General features: G+C 31.4%; 3 protein-coding genes across 4 annotated transcripts; 1 reads left to right on the top strand and 2 right to left on the bottom strand.

Annotated features, from left to right (window-relative positions):
* Window positions 1–1,602: 1,602 nt before the first annotated feature.
* On the bottom strand, window positions 1,603–2,744 carry LOC133674676 (uncharacterized). Its single transcript, XM_062095889.1, has one exon. The coding sequence runs from the start codon at window positions 2,620–2,622 to the stop codon at window positions 2,080–2,082; it is 543 nt and encodes a 180-aa protein (XP_061951873.1). The 5' UTR covers window positions 2,623–2,744; the 3' UTR covers window positions 1,603–2,079.
* An 11,085-nt stretch (window positions 2,745–13,829) lies between these two features.
* LOC133674375 (probable receptor-like protein kinase At1g80640) lies at window positions 13,830–17,581 on the top strand. The gene is made up of 10 exons (XM_062095439.1): window positions 13,830–14,239; window positions 14,522–14,698; window positions 14,810–15,060; window positions 15,155–15,287; window positions 15,416–15,479; window positions 15,575–15,671; window positions 15,781–15,883; window positions 16,455–16,573; window positions 16,672–16,761; window positions 17,169–17,581. Exons 1-10 carry the CDS (start codon window positions 14,077–14,079, stop codon window positions 17,364–17,366), a joined length of 1,395 nt encoding a protein of 464 aa, XP_061951423.1. The 5' UTR covers window positions 13,830–14,076; the 3' UTR covers window positions 17,367–17,581.
* Window positions 17,582–17,814: 233 nt separating this feature from the next.
* On the bottom strand, window positions 17,815–21,927 carry LOC133674373 (aspartate aminotransferase, chloroplastic). 2 transcript variants are annotated; one of them, XM_062095438.1, is made up of 12 exons: window positions 21,761–21,927; window positions 21,526–21,616; window positions 21,224–21,301; window positions 20,708–20,902; window positions 20,546–20,584; window positions 20,366–20,455; window positions 20,126–20,234; window positions 19,933–20,042; window positions 19,451–19,594; window positions 19,087–19,253; window positions 18,481–18,745; window positions 17,815–18,143 (listed from the first exon to the last, which is right to left on the bottom strand). In XM_062095438.1, exons 2-12 carry the CDS (start codon window positions 21,595–21,597, stop codon window positions 18,012–18,014), a joined length of 1,401 nt encoding a protein of 466 aa, XP_061951422.1. In that variant the 5' UTR covers window positions 21,598–21,616; window positions 21,761–21,927; the 3' UTR covers window positions 17,815–18,011. The 2 variants fall into 2 exon arrangements, with proteins under 2 accessions (XP_061951422.1, XP_061951421.1); XM_062095437.1 differs by having other exon boundaries at window positions 21,526–21,597; window positions 21,761–21,925.
* Window positions 21,928–22,149: the final 222 nt, after the last annotated feature.

Raw genomic sequence — 22,149 nt, 5'->3', positions numbered from 1 at the left:
ATGAATAATTTTACTGTTTTTTTTTTAAAAAGATGAACATATATATTTAATAATCTTTTAATAATCAATGAACCATTAAAAAAAAGGATAAAATTACCCCTGATATCAAGACTTTTAATTTTTAAACTAAAAAAATTATTATAACAATATACAATAATTTATATCTAATGCTATAGTGAAAAACTCATGCCCTTTATTTTCGTGGTTAATGAGAAAATTCAGAGTATATCCTCCTTGCGTGGCCACTGTTTATTCTCCTAAAGTCCAATTCTTGACTCTAAACCACCTTTCAACTCAAGTAAAACTTAAAAGCTCATAGTGGTAAAAAAGTATTTTTTTTATATAGTTTTTTTTTTATATATATTTTAAATTAATATTTTTATATTTTAATATCATTTTAATGTGCTAATATTAAAAATAATTTTTAAAAATAAAAAAAATATTATTATAATTTTAATGGCTACTAATATTTGCACCACTATAGATAATTATTACACGAGGAATGATCTGAAAATGACCTGAAAATAGATTTAGATTATTAAAATATGGATCAACTCGTTGACTTACAAATCATTAAATTTATTTATATTAATTATTTTTATAAAAATAATATCGTTTTATTTTAAAAAAATAACAAAGTTTATCCCATCGAGTTCAGCTAGACTAACTAAATTATTAGAAATCTAATACATTAATCAAGTATTAGTGAATTAATATTTTTTTATTCAATTTAAATCTTGACAGGTTTGATATTCCAAGTTATAAATTTCTAAAAAGTTAAATCAGATTTAATAATTATACCCTTACAGTCAATAACTTGGCAGAGATTTGAATCTCGTCGGGAAAATACTTTGAATATATAATTAGCATTATTTATTTCACAAAGCTATATAGACAGCTTTTTGGAAAAAGTAAGGACATAACAGTGAAAGCATCTTCTCTTTTTTTTGAAGTTCTTCTCCTCAGAATTATTGAAATAGTGATGTACAAAAAGCAAATACGCTGCAAACATAAAAAAGCAGGAGGAACTGGAGGATCTTGCGAGGAAAACGAAGCCAAGTTCTCATTACAGCCCCGTTAAGCGAAACACTTTTAAAAACATCCTCACAGCCCTGCTGCCCTAAACCACAAACATAACTGCAGACTTCTCTACATCTTTACTCCAACAACAAAATTTTCTGGACGACTCAAGATAGTGAAATTCAAACTAGGAGGATGTCAACATGATGAATGGATGGCTTCTCCGCTTCAAATGCTAAAACAGAGGATCATGCTTGATCCGTTGGCAGATTCATGTCTTGAATACTTGAATCTGGGATTCAAGCTTCAATGGGTGACCCAGATAATCTGGTTTGGACGGGTAAACATGAAAAATGCATGCCTTATCCGCTTCGAATGCTAAAACAGAGGATCATGCTTGATCCGTTGGCGATTCATGTCTTGAATGCTTGAATCTGGGATTCAAGCTTCGATGGGTGACCCAGATAGTCTGGTTTGGATGGCAAGCAGACCATGGAATCTTCAACAAGCTCTGATCTTACAGATTTATTAACAAGTCTAAAAACCAATCCGAAATACAATTTAAGCTGGCAAACACAAGGATTTATCACAATAAAAAGATTTCATTTTTATTTAAGCTGGCAAACACGAGGATTTAACACACTAAAGATTTTCAAGTACATCATGAACAGGGATTTCAAAAAGATAACCCCTAAAAACAAAGGCCATCAAAGGTCATCTTGACAGGCACCTGTTACAAATTTAAACATGATAAAACTAACCATCTAACTGTAACCTTAAACACCCCGAAACACCTTAGAGATTCTAAATTCTAGCAATTAACTCACACGAACTGATAATTAAACTATACACGGAGAAACAGCGAGCGCGCGCACCCAATAAGACTAAGAATTTTAAGGTCAAGCAATTCGATTTCTCCCCTTGAAAAAATACGGGATAATCGAATGCAAAACATCAAAAAACAAAACCCCATCTACATCATAATCTTCATTCTTCAAATCCCATCTGCCAGAGCAGCAGCAGCTGCTTCAAAACCCACCAAAAGAAACCTTGATGAAACTACAAACTAAGGCCTAAAAGCTTCATTATCTCACTGCTTGCATCAACAGCAACAGGGTCATTCGTCTTCTTTGTGAAAAAGCCAGGTAGAGGAAGAGAGCTGGGTGGCGGGGACGTAATAAAAGCCGATCCCGCATAAAAACCATTAACTATGTCCTTTGACTCAGTGAGTCGGACCTGAGTCGGAACCAGAACGGCATCAGGACCCAGCTTGTTGGTTGAGAGGAAACCCAGGTCTTCACTTTTCACAGCCTCTGTGTTATGACTCCCTCTTGGAGTCTCATCCTTCTTGCCGGATTCGATTAAATCTTCTTTGCCTCGTTTGAGAATCTTGACTTGTCCCATAACAAGGTTGCTGTTGTTCTTGGGTGCAGCGGCGCGTGGAGGTGGTGATGAGTTGGGACTCCGTTTTCGGCGGTTGGGTTGTGCCCGGTTTGGGCGGGGGTTGTTAGGGTTAGGGTTCCGTGTGAACCTCACCCGTTGTGGTTGTGATTGTATGGGATTTTTCAGGCAATCTTGAGGATTTACAACAAGAACTCCCATGTTATTTTTCAAGAAGCAGATCGAGAAGACAAGATTTCTTGGAAACAAAATACAGTAAACCTATAGAAATAGAGGAAGAGAGGAAACCCTACGTTGGAGTTAACGTGGGGAGAGAGGAATGGAGAGGGTTAGTTTTATAAAGGAAGGGGAAAGGAGGATGAGACCGTGGATTTGAGGACTAGGGGGCAGTTTCTTATGCCAGTCTCACTAGGGATACGTGAGAAACACGGAGCGGATTTTTTTTTTTTTTTTACTAGTGGTATTTGGCTTTAAATTTCAACCGTATTTTTCTAAAATTTCCTTAACGTTGCATTTCTTACTTATTATTTTTTAATGTCATCCTCAAGTCACGATAACTTTCTTTATGCAAGTGATATTTATCGTAAAAAATAATCACTGTTTACGCAGATGTTAACTCTTTCTCTCTTCATACTTAAAAAAATTAAATTTTATTATTATTTTGATGTAAATTTAAAAAATAAAAATAAAATATTATTTTAATATATTTTGAAATAAAATATACTTTAAAAGCGTGTTTTAAAAAAAAATAATTTTTTTATTGTTCAAATACAAATTTTAAATATAAAAATAATATATTATTTTAGTATATTTTTAAATAAAAATTAAAATAAATAAAAAACATCATCTACCCCCACCGCCTAACAAACCTTTATTTTAACAACGTGATTTAAGGAGCGTGATGGGGGTAGCTGGGAGAGGGAATACCCCACCAGTGCTTTGGTTGCGAGAGGCTCTGTATCTGACGTGGGTTAGATGCCACCGGTGCCATAATTATCGTCTGTCTTAAATTTCAGCCCTTGTGGTTTCTCTTAACTACGATAATGCCACGAACCACTCCAACCGTTTTCTTGCTGTCATGCTACTGCTGGGAACTGAGGCCATTTCTCTTAAAAGTATGTTCGTTGGTAAGATAATGGTTGTTTTTTAAATAATTTTTTGTGTTAAAATATATATTAATAATTTTTTAAAAAATTATTTTTATTTTTAGTTAAAATATATAAATTATATTAAATTTTAATAAAAAATTAAATTTTTAAAAAATACGGTACAAAATAGTTTATATATTTTATTTATTTATTGTTAAATTAATAACATTAACTTGTTATAGCAACAAATCCAAATTAAAAATCATAAAAAACATTAAGATACTATTTGACATTGTGTTTGTAACTGCGTTTCATTAAAATTTGAAAAAAAAAATTTTGCTAAAATTGAGTGCGGTTTGTATTTTTTGGATCGTTTTGATGTGTTGATATCAAAAATAATTTTTAAAAAATAAAAAAACATCATTAGCATGTATTTTAACATGAAAAACTATTTGAAAAACACCCGCAACTACACTGACACACACGCTCCTCTTCTCTACTGTGAACCGAAAAAAATCCGTCCAGCCAAAATTAAAGAAAAAATATTCTCTGTACGGCCGAAATCCTTTTCGAATGTAATGGGAAAAAAAAAAGCACACCAGATGTCAACTTTATGTGTCATGCAAGCATACATAAAAGATATGCTCGGTGCGTTAAAAAGCGTGACAGTTTATGTTTTTAAATATTTTTTTAAATATATTTATGATTTTTTTAAAATATTTTTTAAAATTTTAATATAATTTAAAATAATGAGAGTAATTTAAGCAACTTTTTTTTTATTCCAATGAATTCTCAAATATGAAAAAATCTCACCCTCGCTCCCTTTGCTTGAATTTAAAACTAACAAACAAACAATTTGATGCCTGCTCCATTATCATACAGGTCAAAACTTAAAAATAAATAATAATTAAAGCTATTTACTATTTTCAAAGAAAGAAATTGATCTACAGGAGTTGCTTAGGACCACAATTCACGAGAACCATGCGAACAGCAAAATTTCGACACGGTTTGGATCTTTGAAACGCGCTTTTCACTGGGAAATTCGTGAGGAAAGTTCCTTGGTCAATGAATCATTCTGCGATGGATTTGAAAAAAAAAAATGGTTATTTAATTAATTTACATGTGAAAGAGTCGACGATTTTTATTGATAATTAAATATTTGGCCTATGTTTTTTAGAGCAATCCAAATGATGAGATTAGCTAGAATGAATTTTTTTAAAAAATATTTTATGTTTTTAAATTATTTTAATGTGCTGATATCATGAATAAATTTTAAAAAATAAAAAAATATATTATTTTAATATATTTTTAAATAAAAAATAATTCAAAAAATAATTGTTATTACTCTTCCAAATACCCTTTAATATGTGCTTCACATGTTATGACTTGTATGATTGTGATTTAATAAAATAGATTAAAAATATATATAAATTATAGTTTTTTTTACAACTAATTTTTTTAAAAAATAGTAAAATCTATGTAAAATTATGGTATATTTTAATAAAAAAATATTTTTAAATCTATAATTAAAATAAAATACAGAACCACCCGGGTAAATGTAGCCTCGACAACTTAGCAATGAAGCTAGCGAAGAAGCAATTAATAAGAGCAGATCACAAGATGCAAAGGATCTTGGATACTTTTTGTAATTTGAAAAAATATCAATGGGCATTTTTGTAACATCGAAGAGCATTGGATCCTCGATGATGAGAGGACAGCTGGACCCAGGAATTAGTATACGTGTTTCTTATTAAATGGAATGACGTAGACGTGGAAAAGACGTGCATGACTGACTGAGGCAGCCGACCTTTGCTTCGGCGGTCCGATTGGACCGCTCTGGGTTACCATAGACATTTGAACCGGCAGAGCTTTTTGTGTGGAGGAAGCGTTTCATTCTTTATTTTGATAAAGAGATTTGATGGAGACAAGAGAGCTTCCTGGATGGACAGATGGCACATGTCAAGGATGTGTCGAAGAGGACGAAAAGTTATTTTAGTGGTCGTGATTGATTAGTGTTTTGTGAGAAAAAAGTGAATAAATAATATAAATAGTTTAGTTGCAAAAAATATCAATATAAATATAAAATAAATTTATCTCTTTAACATAAATATAATTTTAGAATAAATTTGTATATTTTAAAAAATAAATATCTCTTTTATCATTGTCATCTTCATCTCTATTCTCTTAAAATAGTAACGAAATATTACCATAAATATGTACATTTCTTGATAATCTTACATGAATTATAAAGTATTTAGCTTTTCTGTCAAAAACAATTATCTTTCCAGCTATCTTGTTAATAAAAAATAAAAATGAAGTTTTCATGTATATCTATTTACATAATACTATTGACTTGAATAGTATATTTATTTTGTTTTTTTCTTCATAATTTATGTTTTTTATTATTTTAAAATTTCATCTCTCAATATTAAATTTATTAAAAAATTAATTTTATAATTTTTTTCAATTAACTTTTTACGAGACTATCATTATCTTATTATTTAGACTGCAAATTTGACAGGTAAACTCGTTTGATTTGAATATTTTTTTAATCAATTTTTTATTTTATTTTCATTATTTAATATTGAAATAATCTAGAATAAAATCAATTAACTTTGTGATTTGTTCTGACTTATTCTCTATAAGGCTATCTATATTTTATGATCAACCGAGTTAACTCAAGTCATTTTTATTTTATTTTTAATTGATTTTTTTTTTAATTTTATCTCTCAACATCGAATTTATTAAAAGTTAATTTTCATAATTTGTTTTAATTTACTTTTTATTGGATTATCATGATTTGATATCATGAATTATAGGTTTGACAATTTAACATGAGTTGATATGGGATATTTTTTTTAAATCCTTTATTAAATTGATTTTGTTTTCAATTTGGTCCCTCTACATTAATTTGTTTTATTGAACATTGGACTTTAGAATTTATTTTAATTTTTTTATGAGGTTTTCATGGTCTTATGATCTGGCATACGAATCAATAGATTAACATCGGTTAACCCGAATCAATCTAGTATATTATTGTCTCGATTTTCATAAAAAAATCTTATTCTTAAAATTTATTTTAAATCAAACTAAATTTTTACTGCTGATTCGAGTTATTTTGAAACCTATTAAATTAACATGATTATATTAGTTAAGTTCCCATATAAATTAATCAAGTTATTTTGAAACTTATTAAATTAAATACTAGTTAAGTTCCCATATAAATTAATTTTTTTTACTAAAACAGTATTAGCAATAATTAAATATTTTTTAATTTAAAAAAATTTACCGAATTTGCAGCGCATGCCAGCTATATAGTAATTCAACTACTTCGGGAACGAGAACCAGAACTGTATAATTAATTTTTAAACAGTTCTTTTATAATTAATTTTTTTTATTGTTTCTTATTGCACACATTGAAAATCATCACAGATGATATTGAAATTCATTGAGAATTGATTGCAAAGATTCCAAACGAGCAAAAATTGAAGTCCTATTTCTTCACATTCACGTGTGGTTGGATTATTTTATTCATATATGGGTTTTTTTTTTTAAAGTTCAGCATTTTGATGTATAATAGCCTAACTTATAATTTTCTCTGCAGCATAATATATTTTTTTTAAAAAAATTATTTTTTACAGTATTTGTCAGTAACAATAACTACAATGTAAACTCATTTTCTAGCCTTTAAAGGTATAGTTTATAGTTTAATTGATCAGGTTCTATATTTATTTTTTTAAAATCACCAGTTTGAATCTTACAAATTTTAGAATTACTAAAATTTTACATGTTTATTAATTTCAGAACTCATAAAATTAATCAAAATATAAGAAAGCTGGCCTAAAAACACAAACATTAGACCAAAAAAAAAAAAAACAGAAGTTAAAACAAAGACATGCCTCGATATTAATATATTTTTTAATATATACATTAATTTATGTTTTAACAATGACTTGGATGGGTCCAAGTGTTCGAGGACACTTTGGACTTTCCACTCGTTGTTGATCTCCAAGAATCTTTCAGCTTATCATCTCGTTATTCTTTCCATTTTCCAAGTCAAACATCTCATGCTCCGAACCGAATCACAGTAAATATAAAAATAAAATATCGAAACAAAAGGCTGAGAAATTTATTTGAAGAGGAGAGGAAAAAGAGCAGCATGGTACGAGGTCCAGCCATGGCTTACAATCATTCCCGGGCCTAATCACAGCTTATCCAATCCATTTCCGAAGAGGCACGGGCTTAGGTCCTTAATTACACTGCCTGTCTCATGAGCCCTAGGCCTAGTCTCTGAGCTGGGGTTATAATTTATCGCCATGCCAGCCCATGAAGAAACCAGGGAAGAAAAGACCCCCCCAATATAAAATATATATTTTGCAACAAAACAAAATTAATTTTTTTAAATACTTTTAAAATATAAAAACAAACAGTTCTTTGAAGAATTCGAGGGAGAAAATATTTCCGCATCGGTTGGGTTTTTATTAATTTTAAAAACTAAACCCATTTTTTTTTTATTGAAATTCTCCAACAAGTTTAAAATTCGAGTGGATTTTTATGGGTATTTCAGTCCATTTGCTCACCGTCGGCATATAGACCCACCTTCATAGTGAATTAAATGATTAAATTAGTATGATGTTTGCCAACCATGTGAGATTTTTTACAAATGAATGATCAAAGTCTTTGAAGCATAATTGCTTTTAGCATTTGGAACTTTACATAACGTCGAGAACCCTATCTTTTTCAGGGGCTGCATGTGTGGACATGGCCATTAACTCGTCCCTTTAATTAACCACATGATTACCATTTTTAGTTAATTTAAATTCTTAATGCCCTGAATTGATTTTGGCATTGCTAAAATCTCACTAACCCCGTAATTATTGTTCCCTTGATTATATTTTATGAAATAATTTGAATAATCATTCATTCATGTTCGCACTTGAGACCACTTATCTACAAATCCATTTGCTTATGTGTTTTAAAAGCAATTTTTTTAAAAATAAAATTATTTCAACTCATTTTAAGCAAAAAAAATATTTTAAAAAAATAACAACTATTTCATTATAAAACAGTCCTTAGAGTGAGTTTGGGATTGCACCACGTTCCCTTAAATTTTAAAAAAATTCTACTTAAAATATTTTTTTTATGTTTTTAGATTGTTTTGATGTGCTAATGTCAAAAATAATTTTTAAAAAATAAAAAAAGTTATTTTAATATATTTATAAATAAAAAAAACATTTTAACCCCAATAACCCACTAATAGTTAAAGATTTATCCTTTAATTTTCTAAATTTAAATATTATAATTAGTATTTAAAATAATTTATCAATAAGTAATTCTAAATACATCATATCGATATAGAATATATCCTTTTAATATTATCCGAAAATAAAACTTAGTCTTGATTAATACTTAATTTGATTTAAATATATCTCTTAACATTAAAAAAAATAAAATCATCTGGATGCTCATGCATAAACAAGTTCAATTATATAAAAACTCAAGCTCCAATAGTTAATTTAATTCTTATTATTATTATCAATAACCTATAACCATGCTGAATTAAACAGTATCAGACGTAATAATTCAGCTAAATTGGAATCATTTTCAAGATCTAGATGTGGATCCTCGGATTAAAGAACAAGGACCCTTAGAAATTAGAATTGATCTTGTTCAAATAAAATATGAAAAACAATTAGAATTAAAATAGAAATGGAACCCTGAAGGAGGACTTATCCGATAGGTATGATCTGTCACGACTGCCTATTTTGAAGCACACCATTTACCTAACACGTGACAAGTTTTTTTTTTAATTATTTTATTGTTGGATAGTCTACTGATTATTGATTTCATGTTATTGAATTATAATTATGTAAATGACAAGCTCAGACTACTTTTAGATCAATGCCGGTTTTTTTTTCTACGAATCCATTCTTGTAGCGGTCGGTGCCAGAAAGCTAATGCGGAGATGCTCACAGATAGGTTATACGAGTGTTAGAGAGTTTTGTTTAATAGTGTTTTTTTAAAAAATATTTTAATATATTTTTATATAAAAAATACTTTAAAAATAATTTTCTTTTAGTTCATTGTTGGTAATTTTTGTCAATTTTAGTACGGTTTTTTCGATAATGATTTTGTTAATAATAGTGCATTTAGATCACGTGTGCAATGGAAATAAATATTTTTTTAATTAATCCCAGGTAATTGAGTTAATTTGCAAATATCTTATTGTTTAGGGACCAAATGCAAATACCCAAGGAACTGTAAGGACAGATCAAGTTAACAAAGATGACAAAATTGGAAAATAAGAAAAAGTGCGGAGGAAATGGGTTCAGTTCAGTATCCAGTCGTAATCATTTTACTGTTTTTATAAATTGTGACTCCTATCCAGAAAAATTTATTTCAACTATATTAGTAAAAAATATTTTATTCAAATTATATCAAATTAATATTTTTATTTTTTTTATCAGAAAAGTGTAATTTTATTAAGTATAAAACTAGCAAGCATGGGTTTCTCACAGTACATATCTCGTTATTTATCCACCCTTCCATGTATTATTGTGGATAAATTCTTCAAATCTTTTTTATTTTTTTAATTTGATTATTAAGCTTCTTTTTTTTAGGGATTTAGTTTTAATTAAAGAACAATTAATTTTAATTTCTTATAAAAAAATAAAATTAAAAGAAGACATATCTAAATGAAAAAAACACCAAGCATGGATGACGTGTCATGGATTTCGAATAAGATGTACTTTGATCATCAAATTGAAAAGAAACACAGATTATACAATTTCAGTATCTCAATATTTTTTAAATTATATATTGGTACAAAAATTTATTTTTATTATGTTTCAGTCCCTGATTTAGAGAGGAGAGAGGGAGAGGTCATCAAATTTTAGCAGTAGAGGGATAAACATGTTGTCGAGACAGATTTAGACCACCAAAATAAATAATTTTTATGTCAAATTATACATTCTGACGAGGGGAGTTCATATTAGATGTTTTTTACATTTAAAGTCCGTGAAAAAAACATATACAAGCTTGGGTTGAATTTTTTGTTCCGGTTGATTTTGGTTTCCATGATGGTTTTTTAGTTTTTTTGAGGTCATGAATAGATTTATCATGATTCTTAAAGTGTTTTTGGTAAAAAAAGAGATAGAAAAACAAGTTTTTAGGTAAAAAAAAATTAAGCCCCGATATTCCTGCCATCCGGGATCCGGACAGGATTAGACGACGTATTGTCTCCCCAGGGGGCAACAAATAAAAAGGCTCCACCGCGTAGGTCTATTAAGGCAAGCCCGCACGAGACCATGACAAAATGGGTCAAGCAGACTGACAGGGTTTTTTTTATTTTTTCCTATTTTTTTCAATGAATGCTTTTTTTATATTTTTTTTCAAAAAAAAATATTTATATTTAAATTAATACATATCTCTCTTTTATTTTATTTATAAATTCCTTAAGAATGATGATTATTTTGTTTAGAGAATCCTTTTTTTTTAACTCGATCATCTTGACCATGAACTTAAACTTGATCGACTCTTGGATAATGTCTTGCAGCTACAGGAGTAATTGCTGATAAAGTTGCTATCGCCTGTGAAGGAGCACCGATGATAAACTGAAAGATAAAAAAATCTTATGGTAAGAGGGAGGGGGGAGGGATGGAGAGAGGCAATGAATAAATTGAGTTTTAAATTAATATTCCTGATCGGTATGATTTTATTTTCAAGTTTATATTTATTAATGTGTCTGTTTGGAATTGAAACAGATATTATTTTTTAAAAGTATTTTTTTTATTTAGAAATTCATTAAAATAAATTTTTTATTTGTTTTTAAAAATTTATTTTGATATTAATACATTAAAAAAATTAAAAAAAATATTACTTTAAAATTAAAAAATTCAAAAACGTTGTTGGACTACAATGTGAAACAAAACATTTTATTGTGTTTAATTATATTATAATAACTACTATTCCTGTGAAATATTTGATTTGACTGAAATATTTTTAATCTTTTATTAACTTAATCAGTGTTTTTAATAACTGTTTTAATTCCTGTTTTTATTAAATTTCCTTGAGTTTTTTTATTAACTTAATGAGTACAATAGACTGTGTAATTTCAATTTATTTTCCATGTACATTGTTAATTATTACCTTTTTCGATTTTTACTAACTTACTTTCCCAATTTTCATTAGCTTAATGATTACAATAATGATTTTAATATATATTCCCCTATTGAATTTTTATTAAATTAATGACCATGATAGCGATTTTAGCACCTATTTTAATTTAATTCATTTTTCACACATAAAGTTAATTAATCATTACATTTTCTGATTTTTATTAACTTTCCTTGAAGTTTTATTAACTTAATGACCATAATAGAAATTTTAATGATTCATTTAATTCCTTCTCCACATATAAATACCTTTTTCCATTTTGAATTTTTAATATCTATTTCCATTTTGAATTTTTATTAACTCGATAAATCAGGCGAAGTGAAATCCAGCCAGGCTCATTTGCTTTTGCCAGGCATGTCGTGTCTATTGGTTTAGAGGAAAGTTGAACAGAGGTCAAGTTTTTTTTAAAAAAAACAATCAATGCAAAATTAATATTAAAATAAAAAAAGAAAATATATAAATTATAAATTAAAATTAATACCAAAATCCCCACAGTTCAAGATGTAGAATGAAAATATATAAATTAATATTAAAAAGATAATTTATGTTGCAAAAATAATTTCTTAATTAAGAAAAACATAATTAAGATTATCAATTTAATTCGTTTTCACAAGTATCACAAGCAATATAATTAAATCTAATTATATAATTTAGTATTTTATTCTAAACATATAAGAATTATAATAAGATCAATTGGATTCAAATATTAATAGAAATTAAATTAAATTAAATTTAAGGATTTGGTTCCAGACATATTGTTTTAACTTTACATACATCAATTTTCTTACAGATGTATTAGAATTCGAAACGAGGAGACGATAACGTTGGAGACGTTGCCACCTGGGGAGTTCAAAGAATATTACACAAATCTATACAGAAATGCGAGAAAACGAAAGGCCAAACGACTGAAAACGAAATCAAAGGGAAAAATTATTATAATCGAAGTCATATGATGATTAAGCTGTGCCAACAGATTTCAAGTTGACATTTTCTTCAAATCAAATCAAATAAAATTTGGAAAAATAAAATAAAAAATTTGAACAAGACACCTAAGCCAATCAAAGCCTGCTTGCTAGGCCATTGCAAAATATTTCCAATCAAATTCCTGTTTCTATTTTTGACAAATTAAAATTGAGTTTATCATTTTTAGTTCGGTTTGGTTTTTATATATAAAAAAAACCTATACCGAAACATTTTTTTTTAACATACCGAAACCGAACCGAAACCGGTTCAAACTGACCGGTTTCGGTTAGGTTCGGTTTTTTAGGACAAAAACCGGTTTGGTTTAGTTTTTTCTAATTTGACTCAGTTTTTCCCCGGTTTGACTCAGTTTTTTTCAAAACATTGATTTTTACACAAAAAACAAACAAATAAACACAAAGAAAGAAATAAAAAAAAACTTCAACCAACAAAAATTATTATTTACCCCTTTTAAGTTTCAAGTTGTTATAAGATCTTATAATGTCGGGTCTAATCCAACAAGTTAATTTGATGATGTGTTAAATTAAGATTTAATTTAAATTAGATTTTTATTTCAATTTATTTTTAAAAATTCTGATTAACATGAATTAATTCATTAACACAGATGACTTGAACATTAAATTAGATTGATTCAAAATCAGATCTTATAACCATGCTATTTTAAAAGAATCTAAAATATATATATATAAAAAAGATATTTTAATTTTCATTATCAAATTTTATTAAGTGTTTGGTGTTGCGATATAAAATATTTTTTATTTAAAAATTTAAATTTTTTTATTTTATTTTTTTACATAATAACATCAAAATCATAAAAAAATATTAAAAAAAATCTGCTAAACACAAATTTAAATATACCCAAACATAATTTCAAATAAAAACAAACGGTGCCGCTGATTCAGGGCAAATGGGTTTTAACATGAGAAACTCCAAAATGCAAAAAACAAATTGGAATTTACCTGTCTTCCATGCTGGGAAGTAAATGGGCTCTCGCAGGCAACAGCTTTTTGTCATAAACAATTTTGTTATTTACTATTTTGCCCCCACAACTGCCCACATGATTGTGGTGTCGTGGCCCCCACTTAATGACTTAAAAACATAAATAGCTTTTTTCTGCCTCCTTTTTTGTTCCCTTTTCTCTCCCTTTTAAACATGGAGTAACAGTTTTAAAAGAAAATAAAAAAAGAATTAAAAAATATTCAGGAAAAGGAAAGGCAAGTCTAAGAACTAGGAGAAGATCCAAACCGAAGTTTTAACAATATACACTCTCTTCCCATGATGTTCCACCACTTGCAAGTTTGTAACTTTTCTTTCTGTTAGTCTGTCTTTTTTGAACCTAGCGGGCTAAGGAACAAAAGTCCTAACATATCTCTGTCTTCATGTGTTCTTTGCACTTAGAAACAAACAAACAATGAAGCTTCTTCATCTTGTTCTTGTTCCTCAAACAGTTCCTATTTGGTTTTTTCATCTGTGTCTAGTAGTAGTTCATGCCATACAAGAAGACCCACCTGTCCCTTCACCATCTCCCTCTCTCATTTCTCCTATTTCAACTTCAATGGCTGCCTTCTCTCCAGGTACTTGAAAGGGCCCCTTTTGTTTTTTCAAAAGAAATGATTTTGTGGTGGTTTAAGTTCTTTCAAAGATTCAAACTTCCCGTTTCAAATTTAAAAAAAGGACTGCAAAATCTAGTGCATTCATGACTTCACACTACACGTAACAAAGAGTTTAGCTCTTTGGCATGATCCCATCTCTCTGCACATTGTTGATAAAGTCTCAAGATTTAGTTTTTATGGTTCTTTCCTTTTTGTAAAAGCTTAATAAGCTAAAAAGTCTGCTTCTTTGTATAATTTGACCAGGGGTTGAATCGGAAATGGGAATCAAAGACCACCACCAGCATGATGACCTCCACAGGAAAATAATCTTGTTGCTCACTGTTGCTTGTTGCATACTTGTTATCATCCTTCTTTCTTTGTGTTCTTGTTTCATTTACTATAAGAAGTCCTCACAAAAGAAAAAAGCTACTCGGTGTTCAGGTACTTCGGTTTCTTTTTACCAACACCCCATCTCTAGTTTACTTCAACATTTATGGTTGTTGTTGTGCTTTATGTTAATAATTCTTTGGTTTGTTTTGCTTTGATGTGAAGATGTGGAGAAAGGGCTTTCATTGGCACCATTTTTGGGCAAATTCAGTTCCTTGAAAATGGTTAGTAATAGGGGATCTGTTTCATTAATTGAGTATAAGATACTAGAGAAAGGAACAAACAATTTTGGCGATGATAAATTGTTGGGAAAGGGAGGATTTGGACGTGTATATAAGGCTGTAATGGAAGATGACTCAAGTGCTGCAGTCAAGAAACTAGACTGCGCAACTGATGATGCGCAGAGAGAATTTGAGGTATCATCAATTTTCTGGTAGAATTGATCGCATCATTTTCTTTTTTTAGCTTTGCTTTTTTTTGATAGCGATTTATTATTCATTGGAATTGCAGAATGAGGTGGATTTGTTAAGCAAATTTCACCATCCAAATATAATTTCTATTGTGGGTTTTAGTGTTCATGAGGAGATGGGGTTCATTATTTATGAGTTAATGCCAAATGGGTGCCTTGAAGATCTACTGCATGGTAAAATATCTGTCTCATGTTTTTACTAGGGTTTACTGTGTCATGGTAGATGAGTTTTGGGATTTTGAAATAGAGAAGTGTTAATATATTTCTCTCTTTTTTTTCCTGGATTTTCGTTGATTCTTTAGGACCTTCTCGTGGATCTTCACTAAATTGGCATTTAAGGTTGAAAATTGCTCTTGATACAGCAAGGTGATATTTTATCTTTTCTGTAGATTTTTAAATTTCTTTTGCTTGTTTGCTTTTGATTCTCTGAGTATTTATTTATTTCAACTTGTTGACTATAGAGGATTAGAATATCTGCATGAATTCTGCAAGCCAGCAGTGATCCATAGAGATCTGAAATCATCGAATATTCTTTTGGATGCCAACTTCAATGCCAAGGTAAAAATGTATAAGATTTTTGAGTTTTTGTTAAATTAATTCAACTTTCAATTATTTCAATCTCTCTCTCTCTCTCTCTCTCTCTCTCTCAACTTGTGTTTGAATTCAGCTGTCAGATTTTGGCCTTGCTGTAGCTGATAGCTCTCATAACAAGAAAAAGCTCAAGCTTTCAGGCACTGTGGGTTATGTAGCCCCAGAGTATATGTTAGATGGTATGCCAACTGAACTGGTTATATTTTGACATCAGTAGTTTTGACTTGTTAGCTAGATGATGGAGTTGAGTTGAGAAGCCACTTTTTTTTTTTATATATAAGAGCTAGTTTAGGGTAGGTGAATTGAGGGAGAAGACTGATGCATTTTGCATGAATTTATGAGCTTAGAAGTAATGAATTGAGGTAGAAGACTGATGCATTTTGCATGAATTTATGAGCTTAGAAGTAATGAATCTCGGATAGCATGGTCAAAGCATCTCTAAATTATGCATTTTCTATGGAAGAATTTTTTGGTCAAAGTGTAAAATACTACTGTGTGTTTTGGCTTTCACATTCTATAACACTTGAATATTCTGTGGTCAGCCCTTTAGATGATGTGGCTAAGAGTATGACGCACTCAAGGTTCATCAACCAAATAATTCTTTTAAGGACGCCATTAACAGAGCAAATCACATGACAATCGATGAAAAAAATGTCAGCGAAATGCAAATGACTGAAATCACATCATGTTTGCTTTGCATTTTGCCATTTTCTCTTCCCTTATCAACAATTACTTTTTGAAATATTGTAGGTGAATTGACGGATAAGAGTGATGTCTATGCTTTTGGAGTTGTGCTTTTAGAGCTTCTATTAGGAAGAAGGCCTGTAGAAAAACTGACACCAGCTCATTGCCAATCTATAGTAACATGGGTATGTTAACTCCATATCCAAAAAAATAATGTCTTTTGAGAGGCAATAAATCAAGATTTCGATAACTATATTTAATGCTCTAGCTATTTTAAATGCAGGCCATGCCTCAGCTCACTAACAGAGCTGTGCTTCCAACCCTTGTGGATCCTGTGATCAGAGATTCAGTAGATGAGAAGTACTTGTTCCAGGTTTGTGAACCATAAAAACCATAGTTTACTTCTCCAATTGAATTTGTACAGTCTAGAAGTTTGAGGTGAACTCCAAGTTGACTGTTGACTATTGACTCATGCAAACCAACCCTGAAGAAGATTTTTTCCTTAAAATAATAAATCTGGATTGGTTGGTAGTTGTGAGTGGGCACAACAAAAAATTTGCCTTTGGTGAGGATTAGTCAGAGGTTATATCGATCTATTCTGCCCTAAATGTTATCATCAGCAAGTTAGGAGAGAAAATGATTGTTGAACTAAGAAGCTTGTCGGTGAATGCTGAGTGCGTTTGCCTTGAGTTAGGCGATGCTTAGGTGATTTTAGGGTTGATGTGGAGTTGGTATTTGCGAATTTGCTTGAGTTGGCTAATTGGATAGCAATATCTGCAGGTTGCAGCAGTAGCCGTGCTGTGTATTCAACCAGAGCCAAGTTACCGCCCTCTCATAACAGATGTTGTGCACTCTCTCGTCCCATTAGTTCCTCTTGAGCTTGGAGGGACACTAAGAGTTCCACAGCCTACAACTCCCAGAGGTCAACGACAAGGCCCATCAAAGAAACTGTTTTTGGATGGTGCTGCCTCAGCTTAAGTTTTGTATTAGATGAATCATCGATCCACTGCGCTTTCTAAGTTTCTTATGTGCATATTTTGATGTATCATAGATAATTCATATCTTTGGTTATTTCGGTCAAGAAGGTTGATATAGATGGATTTGAAGAGCATCGGGATCTTCACCACATTTGTAAATTGAAGCAAAGTTTATAGAACCAGTAAAATAGCACTCCCAAAATTTATTTCTGCGCATCAAGCTCATTGTCAATCTCATGGCCATGCACATAATCAGTCATTTTTACAGCAACTTCAGAGAATCTGTAAAAAAGCATTTTCTATCTCTTGGGGTTTTATTGATCTTTCGGGTGTCAAGGACACAGCAGAGAGCTCTGCTCTGTGCTGCAATTCTTTTCTGTCCTTCCCTAATAAAGGAGGAAGCGATCGCCAAAAGGAGAATGTCTTGAGAAGAGAAGAAACTGATACCATGACCAGTGAAAATATAGCTTAGCCCCAGCTGGGATGTAATAAATAGCCTCAATCAAAACTCGGTTCGCATGGATTTGTTTCAGTCAAATACCAGTGAACATTATTACAAAACTTCCGTAAAATAATACCAACTCAGTAAAACAGTTTAGTGATAAAAAATTTTGCTTGTTGGTTATAATGCCTGTTCATCATTCTTTCAACTGACATTGTGGTAGGAGTCAATAATTGCATCAGCAAGGTATTCACATTTGGCCACAGACAGTCCAGCCAAGGATATTCTTCCATCCTTCGTCATATAAACATGCCACTTGTTGGTCATATTATCGCTCTGATCAGACGAGAAGAGAAACACAAAAGATCAGAAGTTAGGGAAACAATGCTGCATGGTACACAGAAGAGAAGTTTAATAATTGAATAGCTTAAGCAATTGCAGCAGTGTGAAGAACAGACTGGCAGCAAATGTTTTATGATAACCACCGATTTAATGATGATAAATGGAGAAGTCTGAGGTTCATAGGGGAGAAATGAGAGAGAACAAATTCACCCGTGACTATAAAATATGAAGAAATTTAGAAAAACATGAAGATGATGAAAGTTTTTTTAATGATTCTACCAAAAGAAGCACACGAGATCCAGAACTTGATAAAGATTTTAGGAACAATTACCTGAGCTTTGTTCAAGCCAGTGAAGGAAAACATGCCAATCTGCTTCAGTATAAAAGACCAATCTTTCCCACTCTTATCTTTTGCAGAGAGACTGTCAAATAGCTTCTGTCTCACATTTTTTATCCTCCCAGCCATCATTTCCATCTCTGCCTTCCATTCATTGAAAAGAGCTGGATCCCCAACAACATTAGCAACAATTCTAGCCCCATGAACAGGAGGATTTGAGTACATTGGTCGGGCAATCCTTTTCAGTTGGCTCTTAACCCTGAAAATTAAGGTAAAGAAAAACACATGATTTAAACAGGTAATATAATGTGAGAGCTATCAAATTGGTTGTTTAGCAACTTGTTCGCAGGACACCTTTGACAGCACCAGCCTGACCTCAATTACAACAAAATTGACAAAAGGAGACCCGATAATAAGAAGCAAAAGGCTTAAATATGCAGTCCATTTCTTCCATACCACGATGTAGGATACAAAATCTATGTCCTCACGTAGTAGATTCAACAGACAAGGGCATGGCATCTCATTCATTTTTCATTGGAAAGAAAAGGAAACCAGAAGTTTAAAATAGCACGTATTATATAGTAAATCGGTTTATCACACCTTGCTGCTGCATCAGCTGATGAGCAGACAACATTAATCGCCCCAATTCTTTCGGCATACAAACCCAAATTTTTGCTGTATGACTGAGCAACCAGAAGCTCCATACCACGTGCAGCAAACAACCTCACTGATGATGCATCTGCATCAAGGCTTCCACTAGCAAATCCCTAATAGTACATTGAAAATTTCAAATTAAATATCATTGCCCAAACAGTATTCTAAATTCTTGAGAAATTTTTACATGATACTACAGCAACAAACCACAATAAATATTCTACATTTCACACAGGCACCATCTTTGGTTCAGCAGGAAAAAAATTGATAGTGCAAATGTTATTCAGATCAGATTTAAACCATTGTATACCTGGTAGGCAACATCAAAAAATGGAATATGGTTCTTTTCTTGAATGACATCAGCAATTTTCTCCCATTGTTCAGGGGTTGGATCAATACCGGTTGGGTTGTGAGCACAGCCATGTAGCAACACAAATGATCCCTCAGGGGCTGCCTGTAATGAAAAAATAGCACGAGTTAGAGAAATGATTCAGTCTGAAACCGAGGTTATAATGAAAGACCACCTCTCTCTCTCTGAATTGTCATACCAAGCACCAATAGTGTAATATTCAATCATGTGCCTGAACACTGACCAACCCTAGAGGGAGGGAGGGAGGAGGGAGTGTGCGTATGACAGGTAGGATAGTATACTAGTACAAATTGTAGTGAATAGCACAAAAGGGGAGCTGAAAGATTTAACAGCATGGTGTGTTTAGCTTGGGCATCGATTCTAATGATTCAAAACAATTTGGTGGGAATTTTTGAGTGCAGCATAACTACTCCAGACCTAACCTTTATGTCCGATATCATCCCCTCAAAATCCAAGCCAACTGTTTTGGGATCATAGTATCGGTACTCTGACCATGGAACTCTTGCATCATTGAAAATATTCTTGTGATTACCTGCAAAACAAGTTTGTTGGCCATTAAAATTGATATTAATTAGATGAATCGTACAAAAAGCACAAGGAAGTGACATATCAAACCCCAAGTAGGAGACGATATCAGAACTTGTGCTCCAGGAAAATATCGCTCAATGAGAGCTGCAGCTAATCGAAGAGAACCGGTGCCTGAGAGACCTTGAACAGTTGCAACCTGGAAATTTTATACAAATAAATATCTAGTTTATTATCAACGTATTATTATGTTTCAGTAATATCTTTGAGGCAAGGATAAAAAATTAAACTCCTCTAAGAAGAAGAAAAAAGCTTATGTCCTCAACATACTCTTTGTTGCTCTATCACTTGGTTGTCTGCTCCGAATAGTAACTCTGCAGTCACCTTATTGAATGCAGCCAAACCTTCGATTGCGAGATACTACATAAAAATGATCTACGTCAGGTGAGTTGAAGAAAATATGGAGATCAAAAACTCTGGCCACTCTTACAATTGAATATATTAAGATACCTCTTTGTTTTCTTCCCTCTCCAGCATAAGATTCTCAGCCTAGAAAATGAAAATCAATTCCAGATTTGCCATATCAATTGCTGCTGCTTGTAAGTAAAAAGGTCCAAAGCTAGACTGCCATTAAAGAAATATATACCAAGTAGACTGAGAAAGTGCACTAACCTTCTTAACAACATCAAGCACATAAGGCTGTAACTCTTCAGTTCGGTAGGCCCCAACTCCAAGGTTGAGCTTCTTTACATCTATGTCTGCTCTAAAAGCTTCAGAAACACCAAGGATAGGATCAGGGGGGGCCATAGCAATACCCTCGAAACGGGATACATTCACTGCAACAGTCATAGATATCCGGCCAAATGACTGCAAATCAGAAACAGCAAACCCACATCTCAAAACTAAAACATATCAAGCTCGAATCCACCCAAGTATGCGTGTTAAGTTCAAATAAAATCATATCAAATTCTTCAAAAGACAAGAAGCATGCACTGGTAAAAAAACCCATGATTTCAACAAATACGTGATTAAACAACAAAGCCTCCATCTTTTACACTTCTAAACTAACATAGCTGCCGCTTCAGATAAAATCACGAATCCTCCACCAATTACAAAACATAGGATCAAGCAAACAAGAATTCAATAAAAAAACCAAGCACCCAACAATACAAGAATTAACATTCATACCTTTTTCTTGATAGAGGGATTGCCTTTCTCCTTGCTAAACAATGTACTCACACTACCACTTCCAAGCCTCATCTTTCCCTGTCCAAAACCACAATTAAAATTCCTGATCCACACCATAAAAATCCGTTTGGCTGCCAAGAAAATAACAAAATACAAACTTTTGAATTTTAACGTCTACTTTCATAGTCTATTTTATTTGATTTGCCACATTTTCCCTATAACCAAACAGAAAACTTAGAAAACTGATGTCCCAGAAGAGAAAAACAGTAGAAAGTGGCGATTAAAGTGGGAAATATAGCTACCTTGAGAGTTTCTTGCACAGAAAGTGAAGCAGAAGGAGTAGCAGAAGCTAAAGAAATCATTGTTGAAGCCATCTGAATAACAAAAATCACACTGCTCAATGGTGAGATTTCTAAGGAATGATTTTGATAAAATCAAACAGCCACTTGTGCGATGTACAAGTATTTAAGTGATTGGATATGACAGAACTGTAAATGGTGCTTAAAATATAGATGGGTTTATTAAAGAAAATGAAACCTTGAAAAACCGTTGGCTATAGATACTGGAGTTGTTCTGTGGTAATCTTCGTAATTATCAATTGTGTCGCAGATTTGAGTGCATGCTTTGATATGTAATGATGGCGTACATTTAAGGGTAAATTAATCCGAGGATATTTATAAAACTCCGACTGAGTCTACCGACTCTAAGATCCAATCAATTCAAGATCTCAATTAATTAATTCGGGTTCAAAAAAATAAAACTGACATGATCTAATTAGATCAAAACTCAGATTGATTAAACTAAAAGCAGGGTTCTTTTTGTTTCAAATAATTTATTGTTAAAATAATAAATTTGTCTGCATCTTAATCAAATTTTTAAAACTAGCGGCCATGTATCTGACTAACGTATTTATAAAAGATTTTGGT

The sequence above is a fragment of the Populus nigra genome, chromosome 15 (assembly GCF_951802175.1).
Source record: "Populus nigra chromosome 15, ddPopNigr1.1, whole genome shotgun sequence".
Taxonomy (NCBI): domain Eukaryota; kingdom Viridiplantae; phylum Streptophyta; class Magnoliopsida; order Malpighiales; family Salicaceae; genus Populus; species Populus nigra.
This window is presented reverse-complemented; position numbering and strand designations above follow the sequence as displayed.